This window comes from Leptonychotes weddellii, chromosome 13 (assembly GCF_054177405.1).
Source record: "Leptonychotes weddellii isolate Sample4059 chromosome 13, ASM5417740v2, whole genome shotgun sequence".
NCBI lineage: Eukaryota > Metazoa > Chordata > Mammalia > Carnivora > Phocidae > Leptonychotes > Leptonychotes weddellii.
This window is the reverse complement of record NC_138381.1, coordinates 73134435-73155269: the sequence shown is the minus strand read 5'-3', so window position 1 is coordinate 73155269 and position 20835 is coordinate 73134435. Positions and strand designations below refer to the sequence as shown.

Genomic DNA, 20835 nt, shown 5'->3' with positions numbered 1-20835 from the left:
AGCTCGAGTCTGGCAGCAACCCCAGACCATCAGAATAAGAAGTTGCTCTCTCCTGCCTAAATATGGACATGGTCTGTATTAACTGGATTACAGACCAAAATGAGTATATGTCAGGAGCAAAGAAGATCAAGCTGCAAGAGAGGTCCTCTGAAGCGAAGTGATAAGAGCTAGGCAGCACTAACGGAACACTCTGGCTTCTTTCAGCTGACCGTGGTCCAGCCTGTATTTCCAGGTACCCAACTACATCTAGTGGCTTCCTCTTTTGGAGTGAAAGCCATGGCCTTAAGCAAATGATAAAATTAAGTAAATCCATGAGTTCTAAAATAATCTCTATGAGGGTGTAAGGAAAAGAGGTCCTACCAAACACTGTTACTTGGGAGTATAAACTAATATGGTTACTTTAGAGAGCAATTTGGCAATATCTATTAAAATTTAAAATGGTCACCTATGACCCAGCAATTCTGCCTCTCGGGAACTGCTCTAGAGAAATATTCCAACATGTGCACAACAGGCATGCAAGGGTATGCACTGAAGGACCGGTTTTAATAGTGAAAAATTGAAGGGGGGCCTGGGTGGCTCGGTCTGTTGAGTGTCTGACTCTTGGTTTTGGCTCAGGTCATGATCTCAGGATCATAGAATTCAGGCCCCCATCAGGTTCTGCACCTAGCGCAGGGTCTACTTGTCCCTCTCCCTCTGCTCCTCCCCGCCCACTCTATCTTTCTCTCTCAAATAAATAAATAAATAAAATCTTTTTCAAAAATAGTGAAAAACTGAAAACAACCAAAATACCCATTGTGGCAGCCTGAATAATGCACCCCCCAACCAGATATTTAAGTCCTAATCCCAGGACCTGTAAATGTGACCTTGGATGGCAAAAAGGACTTTGCAGAAGTGATTAAATTAAGGATCTTGACATGGGGAGATGAGCCTGGATTATCCGGGGGGAGGGGGGGAGGCGGAGGGAGACAGGGTACTCACAAGGGTCCTTACAAAAGGGATGCTGGAGGAGCCAGTCAGAGGAGAAGACATGTGATGACAGATCTGAGACCAAAGCCACACACTCTGAAGATGGAGGAAGGAGCACTAGAAGCTGTGAACAAGGCCAGGGAATAGATTCTTCCCTAGAACCTGCAGAAGGAACCAGACCTGCCAGCAGCCGACTTTAGCCCAGTGAGACTGACTCATTTTAGACTTCCAGTTTCCACAAACATAAGAGTAAATATAGGAATAAATTTGTGTCATTTTAAGCCATTAAGTGTGTGATGATTTGTTAGCACAGCAACAGGAAACTAAGACACCCATCAGTCAGGGAATGGCTAAATAAGCTAGTATTTCTGGAGTCCCATGCAGGACTTAAAAAAAATATGGTAGATCTGTATATGGAGACACAGGAAGATCAAAACATATAATTGACTTTAAAAAATTATGAAAATATATGTCTAGCATCACATCTTTCCTAAGAGACAGGAAAAAAAAAAAAAGGCAAATATGCACACAAACACACATAAAAGTACACATTCAAAAATGACCTTGGGGCACCTGGCAGGCTCAGTTGGTAGAGCATGCAACTCTTGATCCTGGGGTTATGGGTTCAAGCCCCACCTTGGGTATAGAGATTGCTTAAAAATAAAATCTTTTTTTAAAAAATGATCTTAAAGAATACATTAAAAATTTGAGCACTGATTTAACAGTGGTGAGAAGTAGATGGAGACCAGGATTAGGGACGGTGTGCAAAAGGCATTTCAGTTTCATCTGTTTTTCCACTTTTTATAAAGATATATTCATGTATTTGTTTTAAAACTTTTTAATGGATAAAAATTAAAATTAAAAAATATTTTATTTTAATTTTTAAAAGACTTTACTTATTTATTTGACAGAGAGAGACAGCGAGAGAGGGAACACAAGCAAGGGGAGTGGGAGAGGGAGAAGCAGGCTTCCCGCCGAGGATGTAGGGCTTGATCCTAGGACCCTAGGATCATGACCTGAGCTGAAGGCAGATGCTTAATGACTGAGCCACCCGGGTGCCCCTAAAAAATATTTTAATGGATACATAAATTGTGTTTAAAAATGCAGGATCAAAGTAATAGTTATACAATATCTGCAGTCTTCTATCCTTTTGAAGTAACCATGCATTTGTCCCATAGTTGATCACCTGCTGTTATTTACATTTGTCTACAACTATTGACTAAACATCTTACAAAGCACACTATGCTCCTTGTGTTCATCCCACAAGCACCATTGTAAAACAAGATGGAAAGAGGGGGAGGGAGGACAGAGCATGGGGCCCTTTCAGGACTTGACAAGCCTTTCATAATTATCACCACAGGTACCTTATTACTTAGGAAAGAACAGGTGCATGACAATCCACCCAGTAGCCTGGGCCAACAGGTGGTATTTTGTGACAGTCAATATGGAAGCCAAGAAGACAGATAATAATCAAAACTGATTTATTTAGCAAGACCTTAGACACAATTGGAGGAAAACTGAAATGAAGACTATTATCTCATCTGCCTAGCCATACTGCAAACAAATTGGGAAGGAAGAAAATTCCAGAAGGATCACACACACACACACACACACACACACACCCTACTATCTCCACTATCCACTACAAGAGAAAAAAAAATTCTGTCGATGGCACAGTTTTGCTTTCATATACAATGGACAGCTGACTGAATATGCTAAAAACAACTTTCCAGCAACGTAGCACCTTATAAAGACAGTCCATACACACTGTAAGTACATAATCACATCCCTCCTTATTTAATCCTTACATTAACCCTATTATTACTCCCCTATTACAGATGATGAAGCGTCTAACATAATTTTCGAGCCTGGACCCTGGGCTAGAGTTGGACAGATCTATTTCACTCTCAGCTTTGCTACTAATTGTATGATCTTTGTCAAGGTACTTTGTCAAGGTACTTCACTTCTGTGCCACAGTCTCCTTATTTGTAAAGTAAGGATAACCATAGTAACAACCTTACAAGGTTTTTGTGAGGATTGAATGAGATAATGCATGTGAAGTGCTTAGCACAGAGCCTGGCACACAACGTGCTGACGCTGTAGTCATGGCGGTAAGTAGAGGTGGGGACAATGATGACAAAGAAGTTGCAGTGGAAGAAGAAACCAGGGATTACTAAAGGTATGGAACTTGCCCAAAGTCACACAGCTAGTACAAGGCAGAGCTAGAATTTCAGTCCCAATCTGATTCTTTAAACCTGACTTTGACCTCTAGGCAAATACTGCCTCCCACAGTCATAAGGTACTTCATTCTAACTTTATAGCTAGCCAGCCAAACCTGAGAGCTGGTTGAGCCATTTGTCCAAGCTCACAGAATCCTGCACGAAGATTTAGCGACTCTTCTTCCAGTGCTCATTAATTACAATGTAATTAACTTTACTCGCAAGCAAAAGTAGTTTTATTCATTTATTCATTACCTCTTCCAAATTTAGAATTTGGAATTCTTTTTTTTAAAAAAGATTTTTATTTATTTATTTGACAGAGAGAGACACAGCGAGAGAGCGAACACAAGCAGGCAGAGTGGGGAGGGGAGAAGCAGGCTTCCCGTGGAGCAGGGAGCCCGATGTGGGGCTCGATGTGGGGCTCAATGTGGGGCTCGATCTCAGGACCCTGGGATGAGACCCGAGCCGAAGGCAGACACTTAACAACTGAGCCACCCAGGCGCCCCATAATTTGGAATTCTATAAAAGTACATAAACTGCTTCCTAAGGAATCTGACCAAAGGATAAACTGGCTGGTGGTATCCTCCTAGGAGAATAGATTAACATTTATAAATCTAAATTATCATCTCAAAGGTTTCATCTGAATGTGTCCTAAGTATTCAAAACCTTAACTTATTCCAGTTGATCAACTCCTTCCCTTACATAGCAAAACAACAAACAATAAACAACAACAAAAAAACCGTCCTGAGCCTTTTTTCATTTCATAAACAGTATCAGTAAAGCATTCTGGGCTTGCAAGGGGTTTGTTCATTTGTTTTAATGAGATAGAACAGGCATACAATACACTGCACATATTTAAGATGTACAATTTGATGAGGTTTGACATACGTATATATACAACTATGAAACCATCACCACAGTCAAAACAGGGAACATAAGCCATCACCCAAAAAGTTTCCTCAAGTACTTTTCCCATCCCTTCCAGTCCACCTTCATCCCCAGGCAACCACTGATCTGCTTCCTGTCACTATCAATTAGTTTGCATTTTCTGGAATTTCATATAAGTGAAATCTTACAATATGTATTCCTGTTTGTCTAGCTTCTTCCACTCAGCATAAATCATACTTGTTTATCCATTCACCTGTTGATGGACCTTTAGATTGTTTCCAGTTTTTGGCAAGCACAAATAAAGCTGTCACGAACATTCATGTTCAAGTCTTTTTGTTGTTGTTGTTGTTTTTCATGTTCAAGTCTTTTGCATTGGTGTGAGCGTGTGGGGATGGGGTGGGTTCTTATAAAAAAAAACACAATGGAAAATAAGAAACATTAACTGAAATGTCTTAGTTCAAAATTAATCTAAACTGTAGGAAACAAAATATCTTGGCCAATTTGGGCAAGTCAATTAGCTTCTCTGTCAACATCCATATGTGCAAGGCCTGTCCCCGCTAGAGTTTGTAAAAAAAAATGAGATAGGAAGCAGAAACCTTTTAGAACTTCCACAAATAAGCTATTTTTTCTTGTAAATTCCCTTAAAAAAAAAAAGACTAATGTTCTATGAAATGTAATGTAAAATGCAATATTTGAGTTGTCATTTTTAAGTTTTTTTTAAATTTCTCTTAAATTTATATTTATTTCACACTTAAAAAATAATTTCCTACATACTTTCACTTTCTGCCAACAACATGAAATTAAAATAAATACAGGTAGCTATTTTAAACACCAAGAAAAAACCTCATTCTGCATTTCTAATGCATTCAAAGTCCTTATCTACCAGCTTTACTTGATGGACATCCCCTACGCCCCATCGTCTATCACCGTCCTCTTCCTCTTGGCTTACTGGGCTCAGAGCTCCAAACTAAGGATGCTAAGGATGCTTCCCTCTGAGGGACTTGGCTCTTGCTGTCCTCTGTCTAGGATGTACTTTCCCCAGCAGCCATATGGTACCCTCTCACCTCCTTCAGGCTCTGCTCAAGTGCCATTCTGTGCTCTCCTTTCCTGCCCATCCTACATAAAAGGGAACTCTTCCCCACCATCACACCCCATTCCTCCTACCCAGCTATACTTGCCTCCCCAGCATTTATCATTTGAGGTATTACATATACATATATACATAATACGTATTTGATTATTTGTTATTGTCTATATCCTTCCACTAAAATAAATTTTTTTTTTTAAGACAAAGATTTTATTGTATCCTCTGCTGCGTCCTCAATGCCCAGGACAGTGGGGCCTGCCCGCTTCTGAATTCCACAAATACTTGTTGAAGAAATTTGATTGCACACTATTTATTGATTTAAAAAATAAATAAATTCTTGGGGCGCCTGGGTGGCTCAGTTGGTAAGCGTCTGCCTTCGGCTCAGGTCATGATCCCAGAGTCCTGGGATCGAGCCCCGCATCAGGCTCCCTGCTCTGCTGGAAGCCTGCTTCTCCCTCTCCCACTCCCCCTGCTTATGTTCTCTCTCTCGCTGTCTCTCTCTCTCTCTGTCAAATAAATAAAATCTTTAAATAAATAAATAAATAAATAAATAAAAAATAAATAAATTCTGAGGGGCTTGGCTGCTCAGTCAGAAGAGCATGTGATTCTTGATCTCAGGGTCATGAGTTCAAACCCAACCTTGGGTGTAGAGATTACTAAAATAAATAAATAAATAAACTTTAAAAAAACACTTCTGTTTAAAATTCACTAGGAAGAAAATTTTTAATTCAAATGCTGTGCTAGTGCTTAAATTAAAATGCTAAGTCAATGTTGATCCACTTCGTAGGATGGGTTCTTTTTTCAAATTGACATTTAACTTTGAGCAGCACTTACAAAGTGAAAAGAACACTGGAATTCAAAGGCAGGAAAGCCAGGATCTAGTCGTCTGTCCTGCCATAACTAGCTTCACTACCGAGTCATAACCTCTCCTGATCTCAGACAACTTCTCTCTAAAATGAGGAAAGTGATTATCTCCAAGGCCCCTTCTTGCTCTAAAATTCTGAGACTCTACTGCAGTTAGTGCACACTTATGCATTAAGGTTGTCAATCATAAATTAGTCAGCTTAATCCAAATTTGTCCTAATCCAAAACTGTCAACTGAAGGATTCTATCTAACTAGAAAACACTATGAAAAAATGGCCATAAGGGCGCCTGGGTGGCTCAGTCGTTAAGCGTCTGCCTTCGGCTCAGGTCATGATCCCAGGGTCCTGGGATCGAGCCCCGCATCGGGCTCCCTGCTCGGCGGGAAGCCTGCTTCTCCCTTACCCACTCCCTCTGCTTGTGTTCCTTCTCTCGCTGTGTCTCTCTCTGTCAAATAAATAAAATCTTTAAAAAAAAAAAAAGAAAAAAGAAAAAATGGCCATTGGTTAGCTAGATGTCCACTGGAAGGAGAGGCTTAGAAGAATGTACCTCATAGGGGTGGCAGCATTTCAACAGTTTTTTATTTATTTATTTTAAAGATTTTATTTATTTATTTGAGAGAGAGGGAGAGAGAGAGAGAGAGAACATGAGCAGGGGGAGTGGGAGAGGGAGAAGCAGACTCCCAGCTGAGCAGGGAGCCCGATGCGGGGCTCCATCCTGGGACACCAGGATCATGACCTGAGCCGAAGGCAGACGCTTACTGACTGAGCCACCCAGGTGCCCCTCAAAAGTTAGTTTTTTAAAAAAGCTGATGACTGGGTGTTATTCAAAAACAATGAATCATGGATCACCACATCAAAAACTAATGATGTATTGTATGGTGACTAATATAACATAAAAAAATTTTTAAAAATCAAAGAAAAATGCAGATATAATGAAAAAGCAAAAATAAATAAATAAATAAACACAAATAAATAAATTAAAAAGCTGATGAACCTCTAATCTTCCTCAAACATGAAAAAGAATACTAGAAAGGACATAAAAATACCTGTTTATTACCCTATCTTTAGCCAGTTACGAAATTTTAGATAATTACAAATATGAGTATCATACATGCAAGGAGGATATTATGATCAGAAGGAGATGTGTTAGGGACCAATAGACTTGGGTTAATGTCCAGGCTCTCTGTGTGTGATCTTGAGCAAGTCACATACTTAACTCTGCATTTTGCTTGCCTCATCTGCACAATGGGTGCAATATTTATAGTTGTTACAATAGGTAACAGTAGTTAGCTACTTGGATCCTTTTAGGAACTTAGTAAGATGATGTCTGACACACAGGATATACTTAATCAATATTATTATTAAATAACTAAATGTGAATACACCCTTGCAAACACAAATCTAACAGCCACAAAACATTCTTAGCTATCCATTTCTACTGATACAATATAGCCTATATAACATATGGAAAGAAATGAAAAAAGTTCTTCACCACTGACAGTCATATTTATTACCCATACACATACTGGTTTCTGAAAGGTCAGAACATACATTTTCTTCAAGAGTTTTTAAAAATCTACCAAGCCAGGGAGGTTTTCTTTAAGATCATTCTTCTGTGGAAAGAGCTGACAAATACTCAATACATTTATGCAGTAAACATCTTAGGAAAGCCAACCTAAGAGCTCAGGTATTTTTAACCACTCCTACCTTTTTAATCCTAAAAATAAATATATTACATACATACAAAATTTTAGGATCTGTGAACTTAGTCTCTAAGAAACAAAGAGCATCCACTTCCCACATTTCACATTCAACAAAGTCAATTAAATAAAAAGATTCCACCATCATAGCATAATACCCTTTGAGCTTTCAAGCTGGTAAGACACTCAGACACTTGCTTTTTCTAGAATAGGCCCAAATGAGACACAAGAAAACCATAATCCTATGTTAGGAATTCCCTATCAACTGGTATCTTCCCTTTTCGGTGGCCAGACTGTAAAATAAGTCAATTAAGAGTTCACAATGGGAATGCTGCAACCTCAACCTCAAATCCAGACACAAAACACAGTGGAACGCATTCACATCTCAAGCACACCCAAACATCTTGGCCAACGCGATCTGATCACTACCGTTTCCAGAAACACACAGTAATGGGTTTTAATACATTTCTATAAACGTTCCTTGTTTTGAAAACCGAAGTGCATGCAAAACCGCAAAACACGAAAGATTCTTCGCATTCCGTTTTTAGCCAGAAGACAGGCCATCCTCTCTGCGCCCTACCCCAGAGAGTCCTCCTTGCGACAGCAAGAATTTCATGACACCCCGTGCTACATACACATCAAAATATCACCCCACGAAGTGGAGGGGGTGCAGCGTCAGCATCGGCTGGCCTCGATGAAATGATACTGCCAGTATTCCCACCTCTGGGCAAACACGAAACCAAGTGAAGTCGGTGGAAAGTTCTCATCAACCCAGCATATTTGGTTTCCTTCTGCCCCCAAACCCAGCAGCAACACAAAAACGGAGATTTCCTTTTGCACCTGCCACAGTTCCTGAGCTTCTGCTTCTCGGAGACCCCCGAGCTCACGAAAAAGGCCTTGAGGCCTAAAGCGCCCGTGACCCTTTGCGGAGAGCGCACGGAGGGCCCCTGTAGCATCACCCTCGCTGTCCACACTGCCCGCTTCCCTGACAAAGGCCCGTGTCAATCCGAGGCACGACACAGAGAAGTTGCTGGATTGCCCATCACGGATCGACAGCTGCCAATACCCTCCCCCGGGGGAAAGAAAAATCAACATAGAACTGGGAATAAGAAAGGGGGAGGTATACAGCGTTAATATTAAAATGTCCCCAAAGCTAAGCAACCTGGGTGTGCCCTGGAAGTGAGTCCAGGAGGTCCATGGGAGAGGGGAGACAGAGCCTGGGAGGCGACGGTGGCTCTTCCAGGGCGTGAAGGCCGTGCCGGGTGATAGTCTAATAAAATGCCGGGTGTCAGAACGCTCAGAATGAAACCACAAATGCAATACCCGGCGGGCTTGAGGCCCCGAGGAGACAGGGAGGCGGGCGGGCTGCGGACCTGCAGCCGAGGCCCCCCACCTGTCCTCCCCGCGCCCACACACCTGCCGGGGCAGTCTTCGGGGGGGTCTCGGGGCGGGGGTGAGGCAGAAATGTGATGGCCCGACCCCGGGGATGCGGGGCGGGTGGGCTAATCTGCTGGCAGACGCCGGGGAGCAGCCTCGCTCACCTCCAAGTCGGTGTCGGCGGCCTCCGGGGCCCCGAGGATCTCGCTGGGCAGCTCGGCCAGGTCGGTGACCCGGATCAGCCCGTCGTGCAGGAAGATGGTCTCCTCCTTCACTGAGAGCCACTGCGCCGAGTCCGCGGCCGCCGCCGCCGCAGCTGCCGCGGCCGCAGACGAGCCCATGGCCCCGGCTGAGGGGTTGACGGTGAGGAGCAGCCGCCCGGCCCGGGGGAGACGCGAGCAGGAGACGCCGCGATCACCAGTCCATAGCAGCAGCCGCCGCGCCCGCCTGCAGCGCCCCGCTCGCAGCCTCGCCTGTGCAGCTCCGCCCTAGGCGGTCCGAGCCGCCATCCCCCCACCCCCGGCCCCTGAGACCCCGGCCCCGCCACCACCGCCGCCGCCGAGGAGCAGGACCCGCCTCTGCCGCTCAGCAGCCAACTGTCAGTGAGACGCCATGTTGGGGGCGGGGCTCCCGGCATGCCCCGCGGAGCGGACAATACAGGCTCCGCCCAGCCACTTGGCCCCGCCCACCCAGGGCGGCCCGGGGCTAATCGGTCTGCTGGACCTCTGCCCTGCCTTTCACTCGGTCTTGTCCTCAGACTGACCTTTCCTTCTCCTACCCCTAGACGTTCGGGGGCGCCCTGGGTCTGCAGTCCACCGGGAGAAGAAGACTCCGCCTCCCCTCCTCTACCTACTCAGGTATGCACCCCTTGCAGGGGGGCAGAACCCCCACCCTAGGCAGAACATGGAGGTTCACTCCCTGCTTTCGTATTTAAATGAGATATATGCAAAAATCTGGCACAGTGCACACTTGTTCATAAGCACTGGGTAGCGCCTCACGGTAGGTGTTTCATATTTACCAAAATGTCTAGTACTCAGTAAGCACTCAAAACCTGATGAAAATAAAGCACCGGTCACAATGCTTAGTGCCCAGCATCTAACACTTAGTAAATGCTCCCTAGTGGGGTTGAAACTGTTATATTCCACCAATATTCAACACTGATTGACGTGCACCTTAAAAATATGCACGCCGTCCCATTTTTATTAAAACAAGAAAGGAAAGAACTATGTATGTAGAGAAAAATGTGTAGGAGAACACATTCCAAATTTTTAATGCGAGTTGCTATGCAGAGTGGGACCGGTCTGTATGGTTGAGGTGAAGATTGCTATCTTTGTATTGCTTTTATAATTAAAAAAAAGGACTCAATGGGGCGCCTGGGTGGCTCAGTTGTTAAGCGTCTGCCTTCGGCTCAGGTCATGATCCCAAGGTCATGGTTTGAGCCCCACATCAGGCTCCCTGCTCAGCAGGAAGCCTGCTTCTCCCTCTCCCACTCCCCCGGCTTGTGTTCCCTCTCTCGCTGTGTCTCTGTCAAATAAATAAATAAAATCTTAAAAAAAAAAAATAAAAGCACTCATTGGTATCAAAGGACTTGAAAATGTATGTATGTCCACCAAAAGAAAAAAAAAAAACCAAAACCATGCACAGAGATGTTTATAGCAGCTTTATTCATAATTTCCACAACTTGGAAGTAACCAGGATGCCCTTTTGTACGTGAATGGATAAACTGAGGTCCATCCAGGCAATGTAATATTATTCAGAGCTAAAAAGAAATGACTATCAAGCCATGAAAAGACATGGAGGAAACTTCAAGGCATATTATTAAGTGAAAGAAACCGATTTGAAAAGGCTACGTATGGGGCACCTGGGTGGCACAGTCGGTTAAGCGTGGGACTCTTGGTTTCAGCTCAGCCACTGAGCTCAGATCGTGAGATGGAGCCTGCTTGGGGCCCTGTTGTGGGATTGAGCCCCCCATTGGGCTCTGCACTCAGCGTGGATTCTGCTTAAGACTCTCTGCCCCTCCCCTCTCTCTAAAATAAATAAATTAATTAAGGGACGCCTGGGTGGCTCAGTCGATTAAGCGTCTACCTTCAGCTCGGGTCATGATCCCAGGGTCCTGGGATCAGAGTCCCGCTTCAGTCCAGGCTCCCTGCTCAGGGGGAAGTCTGCTTCTCCCTCTCTGCTTGCCACTCCCCCAGCTTGCACACACTCTCTCCCTCTCTCTCTCACTGTCAAATAAAATCTTTATGGTAAGTAAATAAATAAAATTTTAAAAAGAAAAAAGGCTACATACTGTGTGATTCCAACTATGAGACATTCTGGAAAAGACAGAACTATGGAGACAGTAAAAAGAGCAGTGGTTTGCCAGGGTTTTGGGGTATGGTGAGAGTGATGAATAGGCAGAGCATGGAGGATTTTTAGGGCAGTGAAAATACTCTGGTACCATAACGATGGATACATGTCCTTATTCATTTGTCCAAATGCATAGAATCCACACCACCAAGAGTGAACTATAATGTAAGCTATGGACTTTGGGGATGATGATGTTCAGTATAAGTTCCTCAGTTGCAACAAATGTACCATCTGGTGGGGAAACTTGAAGGTAAGGGAAGCTATGCAGGTGTGGAGGCAGGGAGTATATGGAAAATCTCTGTACCATCCTCTCAATTTTGCTATGAACCTAAAACTGCTCTGAAAAATAGTTTTCATAAAGAATAAATAAGCATGGGGCGCCTGGGTGGCTCAGTCGTTAAGCGTCTGCCTTCGGCTCAGGTCATGATCCCAGGGTCCTGGGATCGAGCCCTGCATGGGGCTCCCTGCTCAGCGGGAAGCCTGCTTCTCCCTCTCCCACTCCCCCTGCTTGTGTTCCCTCTCTTGCTGTGTCTCTCTCTGTCAAATAAATAAATAAATAAAATCTTAAAAAAAAAAAAGAATAAATAAGCAAATGAATCAGAAGAACATTAAGGTGCAAACCCTTTGATCCAGCAATTCAACTCTGAGGAAGTTGTTCAAAGGAAATAATCAGACCCATAGTCAAGGATGCATATACAGGGATGTACAGGTCAATACTGTTCATAAGAGGAAAAATTATAACCTTCTAAATGGCCAACAATATGCAAATAGTTAACCATAATAATGGTATATCCATAAGATGAAATATGAAGCCATTTAGAATAATGTTTATGAAGAATAGTAATGCAAGTGAATGTTCATGATCTATTGCTAAATGGAAAAAAAATCAGGCTAAAATAGTAAGGAAATTTTGGAATTATGTTTATGTATGATTACATCTTAAAATTACATGCATGTATGACTATAGATATAAAAACCTGGAGGGTATCATGCCTGATATAACATTTGGGTGAATCTCAGCAATGCATTTACAGCTGACTGGGGGATCTGTGGTTTGTACTTTGGAATGTTTTCCCAGTTTTCTTCCTAGAACATGTATTACTTTTGAAAAAAAGAGGGGCGCCTGGGTGGCTCAGTCGTTAAACATCTGCCTTCAGCTCAGGTCATGATCCCAGGGTCCTGGGATCGAGCCCGCATCAAGCCCCACATAGGGCTCCCTGCTCCGCAGGAAGCCTGCTTCTGCCTCTCCCACTTCCCCCTGCTTGTGTTCCCTCTCTCGTTGTATCTCTCTCTGTCAAATAAATAAATAAAATCTTTAAAAAAGAAAAAAATTTTAAAAATAAAAGCTATTGGGGCGCCTCAGTGGCTCAGTCAATTAAGTGTCTGCCTTCGGTTTAGGTCATGATCCCTGGGTCCTGGGATCAAGCCCTGCCCATCAGGGAGCCTGCTTCTCCCTCTCCTCCCTGTTCACACTGTGTGCCACTCTGTCTCTCTCTCTCTCAAATAAATAAATAAAATCTTTAAAAATAAATAAATAAATAAAAGCTATTGAGCACCTAGGTGTCAGAATACATCTACTCATTTATCTACCATATACCCTTCAGAGTATTCATTAACAAGAACTGAGGCTCAGAATTAAGTGACTGGCACCTGCCTAGGAATTGGCAGAATCAAGATTTGAACCCATAGCAGGCTTCATCCTGCACTGCCTCCCTCCTAAATAAATAATTCATATCATAGCACTGTTACAACAATCTCATGTCCCTTATCATGATTTTAATTTCATTTTTATGATACTTATTCCACAAGCATTTTTTTAAAAGATTTTATTTATTTATTTGAGAGAGAGAGAACGTGCCCGAGAGCAAGCATGAGCAGGGGGGAGGGGCAGAGGGAGAGGGAGAAGCAGACTCCCTCTGAGCAGGGAGCGCAATCTGGGGCTTGATTTCAGGACCCTGGGATTATGACCTGAGCCCAAGGCAGACACTTCACGGCCTGAGCCACCCAGGCGCCCTCCACAAGCATTTGCCAAGCCCCTAGTAGATGTTAAATCCTGGGAGGTATATAGAATGGAGATCTATCTGAATACCAGGATTAATGTATGAAAAATTGACTCCCCGCTCTCAGAGACCTGGACAGCTATAATAACATGTGTTGAAAATATTCCACGGAAAGATGGCCCTTCTCCTTTTATTCATTCAACAAATATTTCTTGATTCCTGCTGTGTAACAGACATTACTCTCAGGCAGAAGAGTCTTCTCATTAGGAAGTGACAATCGAGTGGGGGAGACAGACAGAAAGCAAAGAACACTAAGTCCAATAGTTCAGAACCGATCAGTGCCATGAAAACAATAAAACAGGCAAATGTGATGAAACGACCGTTTCACACATCCTCACAATAACCCTCCGAGTGAGGTCATATCATTCCCCCCTTCCAGTTGGGACACCAAGGCTCAATTGGATATTTTGCTCAATGTCTCACAACCAGTAAATATTAAAGCTCAGATTTGAACTCAAGTCTGTCTCATTCTACAATCCCAGCTTCCTTACTTTGCTTTTTGTTTGTTTGTTTGTTTTAAGTAGGCCTCACGCCCAGCATGAAGCCCAGCGCGGGGCTTACACTCACAACCCTGAGATCAAGACTTGAGCTGAGATCAAGAGTTGGATGCTTAACTGACTGAGCCACCCAGGTGCCCCCCTACTTCCTTATTTGAACTCTAAAGAAATCACTCTTTCCTTTTGCTCACAACTTCCAAACCTAATGGCAACCATCACAATTTTTTAAATACTCAGGTTTTAGAATCTTTTTCTTTTTTTTAAAGATTTTACTTACTTATTTGAGAGAGAGAATGAGAGAGAGAGCATGAGAGGGGGGAGGGTCAGAGGGAGAAGCAGACTCCCTGCTAAGCAGCTAGCCCGATGCAGGACTCGATCCTGGGACTCGATCCTGGGACTCCAGGATCATGACCTGAGCTGAAGGCAGTCGCTTAACCAACTGAGCCACCCAGGCGCCCTCAGGTTTTAGAATCTAAAAACAATCTTCTAGTGTAGCTCAGAGAAACATTATCCTGCTCTTATTGTTTATATTTCAAGATCAGGAGTCAAGATGCCCAGGAATTATTGTCCTTCACCCCAATTAATAAAAGCAGCACATATCCAGGGCTGAAAGACTTTAGACTGCATAATGAATAGTTATTTAATATTTTAACAACAGTAATTAATTAGTCATAGGACTGCATGCCTGCCACCGTACCATGATGAGGCAGCTGATGAATTAATATTTATAGAGACCCCTCCGGAAAAAGATAATTTACTGGGAATTTCTAGAATGGTTAGAAAGACAAAGAAAGTCCCTGGTCAAAAGAACTCTATGCTGGAAGCCTTGGGGCAGAGCATCTAAATTTAGTCAAGACAACACACACACACACACACATTATGCACACAGGAAACATACATTCATAGGTTCATAGAAAGAGAAGTTTCATGGTTGATGATTTCTTTTCTTTGGAGTTGTCCTTCTCTACTCTTCCATTGGAGAACGGGGTATTGGGATGGGAAGATAAAGTATTGACTGAGCAACCCTAAGTTGGAAGCAAAGAGGAAGCACGAGAAAGCAGGAAGGAATAGCTTTTGGACCTCAGTTTTCCCTGGGAGGCATCTCCCCAAGAGACAGCAAGCTTGTTGATGGAGACCATCTCCCTGCTGCCCCAGCTGCTGACGTGATGTTCACTGGCCTCAGCTCAAGCTGGGGCCCCTCTGGGATTTTGCAGTATCTCTCCCTTCTGCTGGCTTCTCTGTACCAGCTGACTGTCTAAAATGAGTCTCTAATCCTTACTGGGCTCACAAAAAAGTGAGTGTGGCGTGAAGATAAGTGGTCCTTGAAAAGCCTTAACAGAGCTTGAAATAGCTTTAAACAAAGCATCCATGTTAATTTTTTTTTTTTTTTAAAGATTTTATTTATTTGCGAGAGAGAGAATGAGAGACAGAGAGCATGAGAGAGGGGAGGGTCAGAGAGAGAAGCAGACTCCCCGACGAGCAGGGAGCCCTATGCGGGACTCGATCCCGGGACTCCAGGATCATGACCTGAGCCGAAGGCAGTCGCTTAACCAACTGAGCCACCCAGGCGCCCCCATGTTAATTTTTAAGGTTTTTCAAAACACCAAGGAAAAAAACACATGCACACATCTGCTAAACAGACACACACACTGACAGAAACTGTGGGGGAGATTGATTGTTTCCATCTCACTAATCATAGTCTCAAAGAGGAAACATACACCTACTCAATATCTTTTTTTTCCCAAATGATCTGGTAGGTCCTGTTCTTTTTTTCTTTTTCCTCCTCCTCTTCTTCTTCCTCCTCCTCCTCCTCCTTCTTCTGTTCTTTTTTGCTTTTTTCTTCCTTCTTCTTCTTCTTCTTCTATTCAAGGAAGATTATTTCGGCTCATGGGTGGGTCTATGAAGCGGCAGGGAAAGGAAATAGGATGAAAGAGATATTTGAAAAAACGAAGAGGGAGAAATTCTCCTTGGCGCTCCTTTGAATTTCCATAACTAAGGGACAAGCCTCCACGCTGATGAAAGCCCAGGATGAAGCGGTATTAAGTGCAGCTCAGCTCTTACTGGAAAAATCAGGCACCATGGCGCTCTGAAAGTTGCTATGTCCTCTGGCGTCCCCTTGTGGGCACTAGAGGCATTGCTGCACTGAAATTGAAATTTCCGACTTGCCAATTTGCAAAAAAAAAGCTCCCCTGCTGCAAACACTTAGATTAAGAAACGGTCCCCCCCGCCCCGCAAAGGAAAAGTGAGCCAAAGATACAATCATAGAGTTTGCACAAAAAGAAAAGCAAGCGCTTTATGTTTTCATTAATTCAGTAGTCCCTGAGTGCACAAAGTCCTATCTGTGATGGGGGAAGTAGACCATATAGAGCAGAAGCACCTGCTCCATAGTTGGGCTGAGTGTCTACTTTGTGCAAGGAAAGATTAGGTTCGTGAAGCTTAGGATGGGGAAGTGACTTGGAGCAAGAACTTCCACAGAGAATGAGAAGTCCAGGGACCTGGTCTGAGACATGGGGAAGATTCCCTGAGGACCGCGCATTAAATGATGCGTGTGAGTTGGTTAAATGAAGTGAGGATGGTACGGGAAATCCAGTAACCCGAAGAAAAGCATTACATGGGGGCGCCTGTGTGGCTCAGTCATTAAGCGTCTGCCTTCGGTTGGGGTCATGGTCCCAGGGTCCTGGGATCGAGCCCTGCATTGGGCTCCCTGCTCGGTGGGAAGCCTTCTTCTCCCTCTCCCACTCCCCCTGCTTGTGTTCCATCTCTCGCTGTGTCTCTCTCTGTCAAATAAATAAATAAATAATCTTTAAAAAAAACAAAAACAAAGCAATGACTGAAGTTAGGGGAAGGGCAGTAGTAGAGAGGAGTGTTCCAGACCTTCAGAATAGCATGTGCAAAATTCAAGAGGTGAGAGATAATAATGTATATTTAACATAAAATAGGGGGTGCCTGGGTGGCTCAGTCAGTTAAGCGTCCAACTCTTGGTTTCGGCTCAGGTCATGATCTCAGGCAGGGTCCAGGGATCCAGCCCCACCTCGGGCTCCCTGCTCAGTGAGGAGCCTGCTTCTCCCTCTCCCTCTGCCCCTCCCCCTGCTCATGCGCTCTCTCTCAAATGAATTAATAAAATCTTTTTTAAAAATAAAATAGAATAGTATGCAGCCATTGAAAAGAATACTTTTGAAGTTTTTATATAGCAATGTAAAAGATTTATGAAATAATATTCTATGAAGAAAATCAGAACACAGAAATTTACATACACTCATAGGAACACAGATGTGTGCACCTGGTAACTTGAAAATTGTGTGAGATGAGCATAAGAGTGGATATTTTCTCTTTAATATTTTCTTGTCATGAAGGAATTCAATCTGAAGCAGCATGAGGACTCCAGGGTCACACCTGTGGGGATTTTATTCCCCACAATTTTAGTATTATTTAAGGCTGTGCCCTAGAAGTTACTTATATTTATGTCAGCAAGTTTCTTTTCCATAAAAATTCACACTGAAGGCTCTAATGAGTTAAAAATCAGTAAGTTCATCAGATTCCTGCAACTGTCCATTTACTAACATATTTTAGTTTTCCCTTGTGTCCCCTTTAAACCTGTGTCCATATAGAATCTTTCAAAAATGCAAATATGATTATCAGGTTCCTCTCTGGCTCTAACATCTTGATCTCTCTTGACTTTGTCTGGTGCCTCACAAAATTCTCAGGATCAGGCTCTTGTTGAATTATAGTGTCACTCCTCATGGTCCTCATCCCCTCTCTACCCACTGAACACACTAAGATACTTACAGTTAACAGACTAGATAGCTTCATTCCCTTCTCTGGGCTTTTGCTGTAATTCTGTGGTAGATTGGAAAGAGTTTTCTCAATTCTTTACTTTCTCCCTTTATTAAAATTGTACAGCCCTTCCCTTTGTTATGTGACTGTACTGAGTTGAAGAGTGTTCCCCCCAAATTCATGTCCATCCAGAATTGTGAATGTGACCATATCTGAAAATAGGGCCTTTGCAGATGTAATCAAGTCAAAATTATGTTATACTAGATTGAGTGGGGTAGGGGAGGGGGCCTTCATCCAAAGACTGATGACCTTATAAGAAGAGGAACATTTGGACACAGAGACACAGAGGAGACATTGAGGGAAGAAGACCATGTGACAACAGAGGCAGAGATTGGAGTAACACCTCCATAAGCCAAGGAACGCCAAGGATTGACAGCAACCACCAAAAGTTAGGAGTGAGGCATGGAACAGATTCTTCCTAAGTGCCTCCAGAAGGAATAAACCCTGCTGATACCCAAGAATTTGGACTTCCAGCCTCCTGAACCGTGGGATTGGATTTCTGTTGTTTTAAACCATCAGTTAGGGGTGCCTGGGTGGCTCAGTCATTAAGCATCTGCCTTTGGCTCAGGTCATGATCCCAGGGTCCTGGGATCGAGCCCAGCATCGGGCTCTCTGCTCAGGAGGAAGCCTGCTTCTCCCTCTCCCACTCCCCCTGCTTGTGTTCCCTCTCTCGCTGTGTCTCTTTCTGTCAAATAAATAAATAAATAAAATCTTTAAAAAAATAAATAAACCACCCAGTTAGTGGTACTTTGTTACCACAGCCCAGGACACTAATGGAGGGACTTTCCAGACTTCTCATCAGAGCAGGTCAAGTAGATTTCCCCGCCCTATTGAGGTTGGGGTTGGCCATGTGACATCCTTTGGCCGATGGAGTTTTAGCAGATGTGATGTGAGCAGAGGTTAAATCTGTGCTTTGGGAGTTGTTGGTCCCCAAATGAGACATGTGGCAGACCTGAGCTACCAGCACATGGCCTGGAGCTGAGCCCCACAGATCCCTGTCCTGAAGTAAAACCAACCCACAGCCTACCCGCAGACCCAGGAGGGATGAATACATGCCTTTTTATTGTTAGTCAGCCATTGACGATACTGAGATTTTTTTTTTTTATGGTTAATCCCTAAATCCCTAGTGCCTGGCATGGTGCTTGGAATAAAGTAGTTGCTTCATAAAGGGTTTTCCTGCTTAGGGAATCTGAAGATGCTGTGCAAAAAAACTTCACACATTCATCCACACTGTGGTTTTATGATTTACATGTACTACATGCTCCCTATGCTCCTACCCCTCGGCTGCTTCTTCACCTCGTCTTAGACTAGTGTCCATGGTGATCTAAGAAAGTCACCCTGGCTTCTTTCCATTTCTTTACCAATTGTATAATTGTTCCTACCTCTTGGCCTTTATACTTCCTGATCGCCAGCCTAGATGCACTTCCCCACCTGGGTAGGTTGGCAAACTCCTATTCATCCTTCAGGTCTCAGCTACCTCACAGAGATCGTCCCTGCCCTCCCCACCCCCAAACATCACAGGTCTGCCTCTTTTAGTAGTCCTTAACTGCAATTGAATAATTCGTAATAAAAATTTTGGTGCCTTCTCTCCCTTGATAGACTGTAAGATACATAATGTCTAGCACAATGCTTGGGACATAGTCAGTGCTTAATACAGAGTTGAAGAATCACTAAATGAATTAACACCAGGTCATCTTTTGTAGGGAAGTCCATAGGTAGGGAGATTAATTGAACCAAGTCTCTGCTTTAATAATTTGAGAGGTGATAGAGGACATGGTTAAGAGGATGGGTCCAAGGGCCAGACAATCCAGGTTCATCCCATTTGGGGGAGTTACTTAACCTCTCTGTGCCTTAGTCTTCCCATCTGTAAAATGGGAATGATAATGAAAATACAAGAACCTCCTTGCTATGGTGGTAGTATTAAGAGAGTTAAAAGTATATATCTTAATGTGAAAAGCAGTATGGCTGTTCCTCAAGAAACTAGAAACTAAACATATAATTACCATATAATCAGGCAATTGCACTTCTTTTTTTAACGTACTTTTTAAATTTTATTTTAAATTTAATTTTATTTTTTAATTACCGTATAATGTATTATTGGTTTCCAAGGTACAGGATGTGATTCATCAGTCTTATATAATATACAGTGCTCATTACATCACATGCCTTCCTTAATGTCCATCACCCAGTTACCCCATCACTCCACCCCCGCCCCCCCTTCCTCTCCAGCAACCCTCAGTTTGTTTCCTATGATTAAGGGTCACTTATGGTTTGATTCCCTCTCTGGTTTCATCTTGTTTTATTTTTTCCTCTCTTCCCCTATGATCCTCTGTTTTGTTTCTTTTTTTTTTTTTTAAACCCATGTTCTTTTTTTTTTTTTTTAAAGATTTTATTTATTTATTTGACAGAGAGAGACACAGCGAGAGAGGGAACACAAGCAGGGGGAGTGGGAGAGGGAGAGGCAGGCTTCCCGCGGAGCAGGGAGCCCGATGCGATGCGGGGCTCATGCGATGTGGGGCTCGATCCCAGGACCATGGGATCAAGACCTGAGCCGAAGGCAGACCCTTAGCGACTGAGCCACCCAGGCGCCTATCAGTGAGATCATATGATAATTGTCTTTTTCTGATTGACTTATTTCACTTAGCATAATACCCTCTAGTTCCATCCACGTATTTGCACATGGCAAGATTTCTTTTCTTTTTTTTTTTTGATGGCTGAGTAGTATTCTATCGTGTATATATACCACATCTTCTGTATCCTTTCTTTTTTTTTTTAAAATGTGAATTTCTTTCTTTCTTTTTTTTTTTTTAAGATTTTATTTATTTATTTGACAGAGAGAGAGATAGCGAGAGCAGGAACACAAGCAGGGGGAGTGGGAGAGCGAGAAGCAGGCTTCCTGCCGAGCAGGGAGCCCGACGTGGGACTCGATCCCAGGACCCTGGGATCATGACCTGAGCCGAAGGCAGACGCTTAACGACTGAGCCACCCAGGCGCC

At 43.4% G+C, this 20835-nt stretch overlaps 1 protein-coding gene across 6 annotated transcripts in view; it reads right to left on the bottom strand.

Moving 5' to 3' along the window:
• Positions 1 to 9644, bottom strand: part of HECTD4 (HECT domain E3 ubiquitin protein ligase 4) — a 181973-nt gene extending 172329 nt beyond the window's left edge. For 3 of the 6 annotated variants that reach the window (XM_081802187.1, XM_081802188.1, XM_081802189.1), the window contains exon 1: positions 9265 to 9644. In XM_081802187.1, coding sequence (XP_081658313.1) covers positions 9265 to 9441 — 177 coding nt within the window. In that variant the 5' untranslated portion in view covers positions 9442 to 9644. Of the gene's footprint in view, positions 1 to 8563; positions 9061 to 9264 lie in introns of those variants that run through there. The other 3 variants (XM_081802184.1, XM_081802186.1, XM_081802185.1) reach the window with 1 other exon arrangement.
• Positions 9645 to 20835: the final 11191 nt, after the last annotated feature.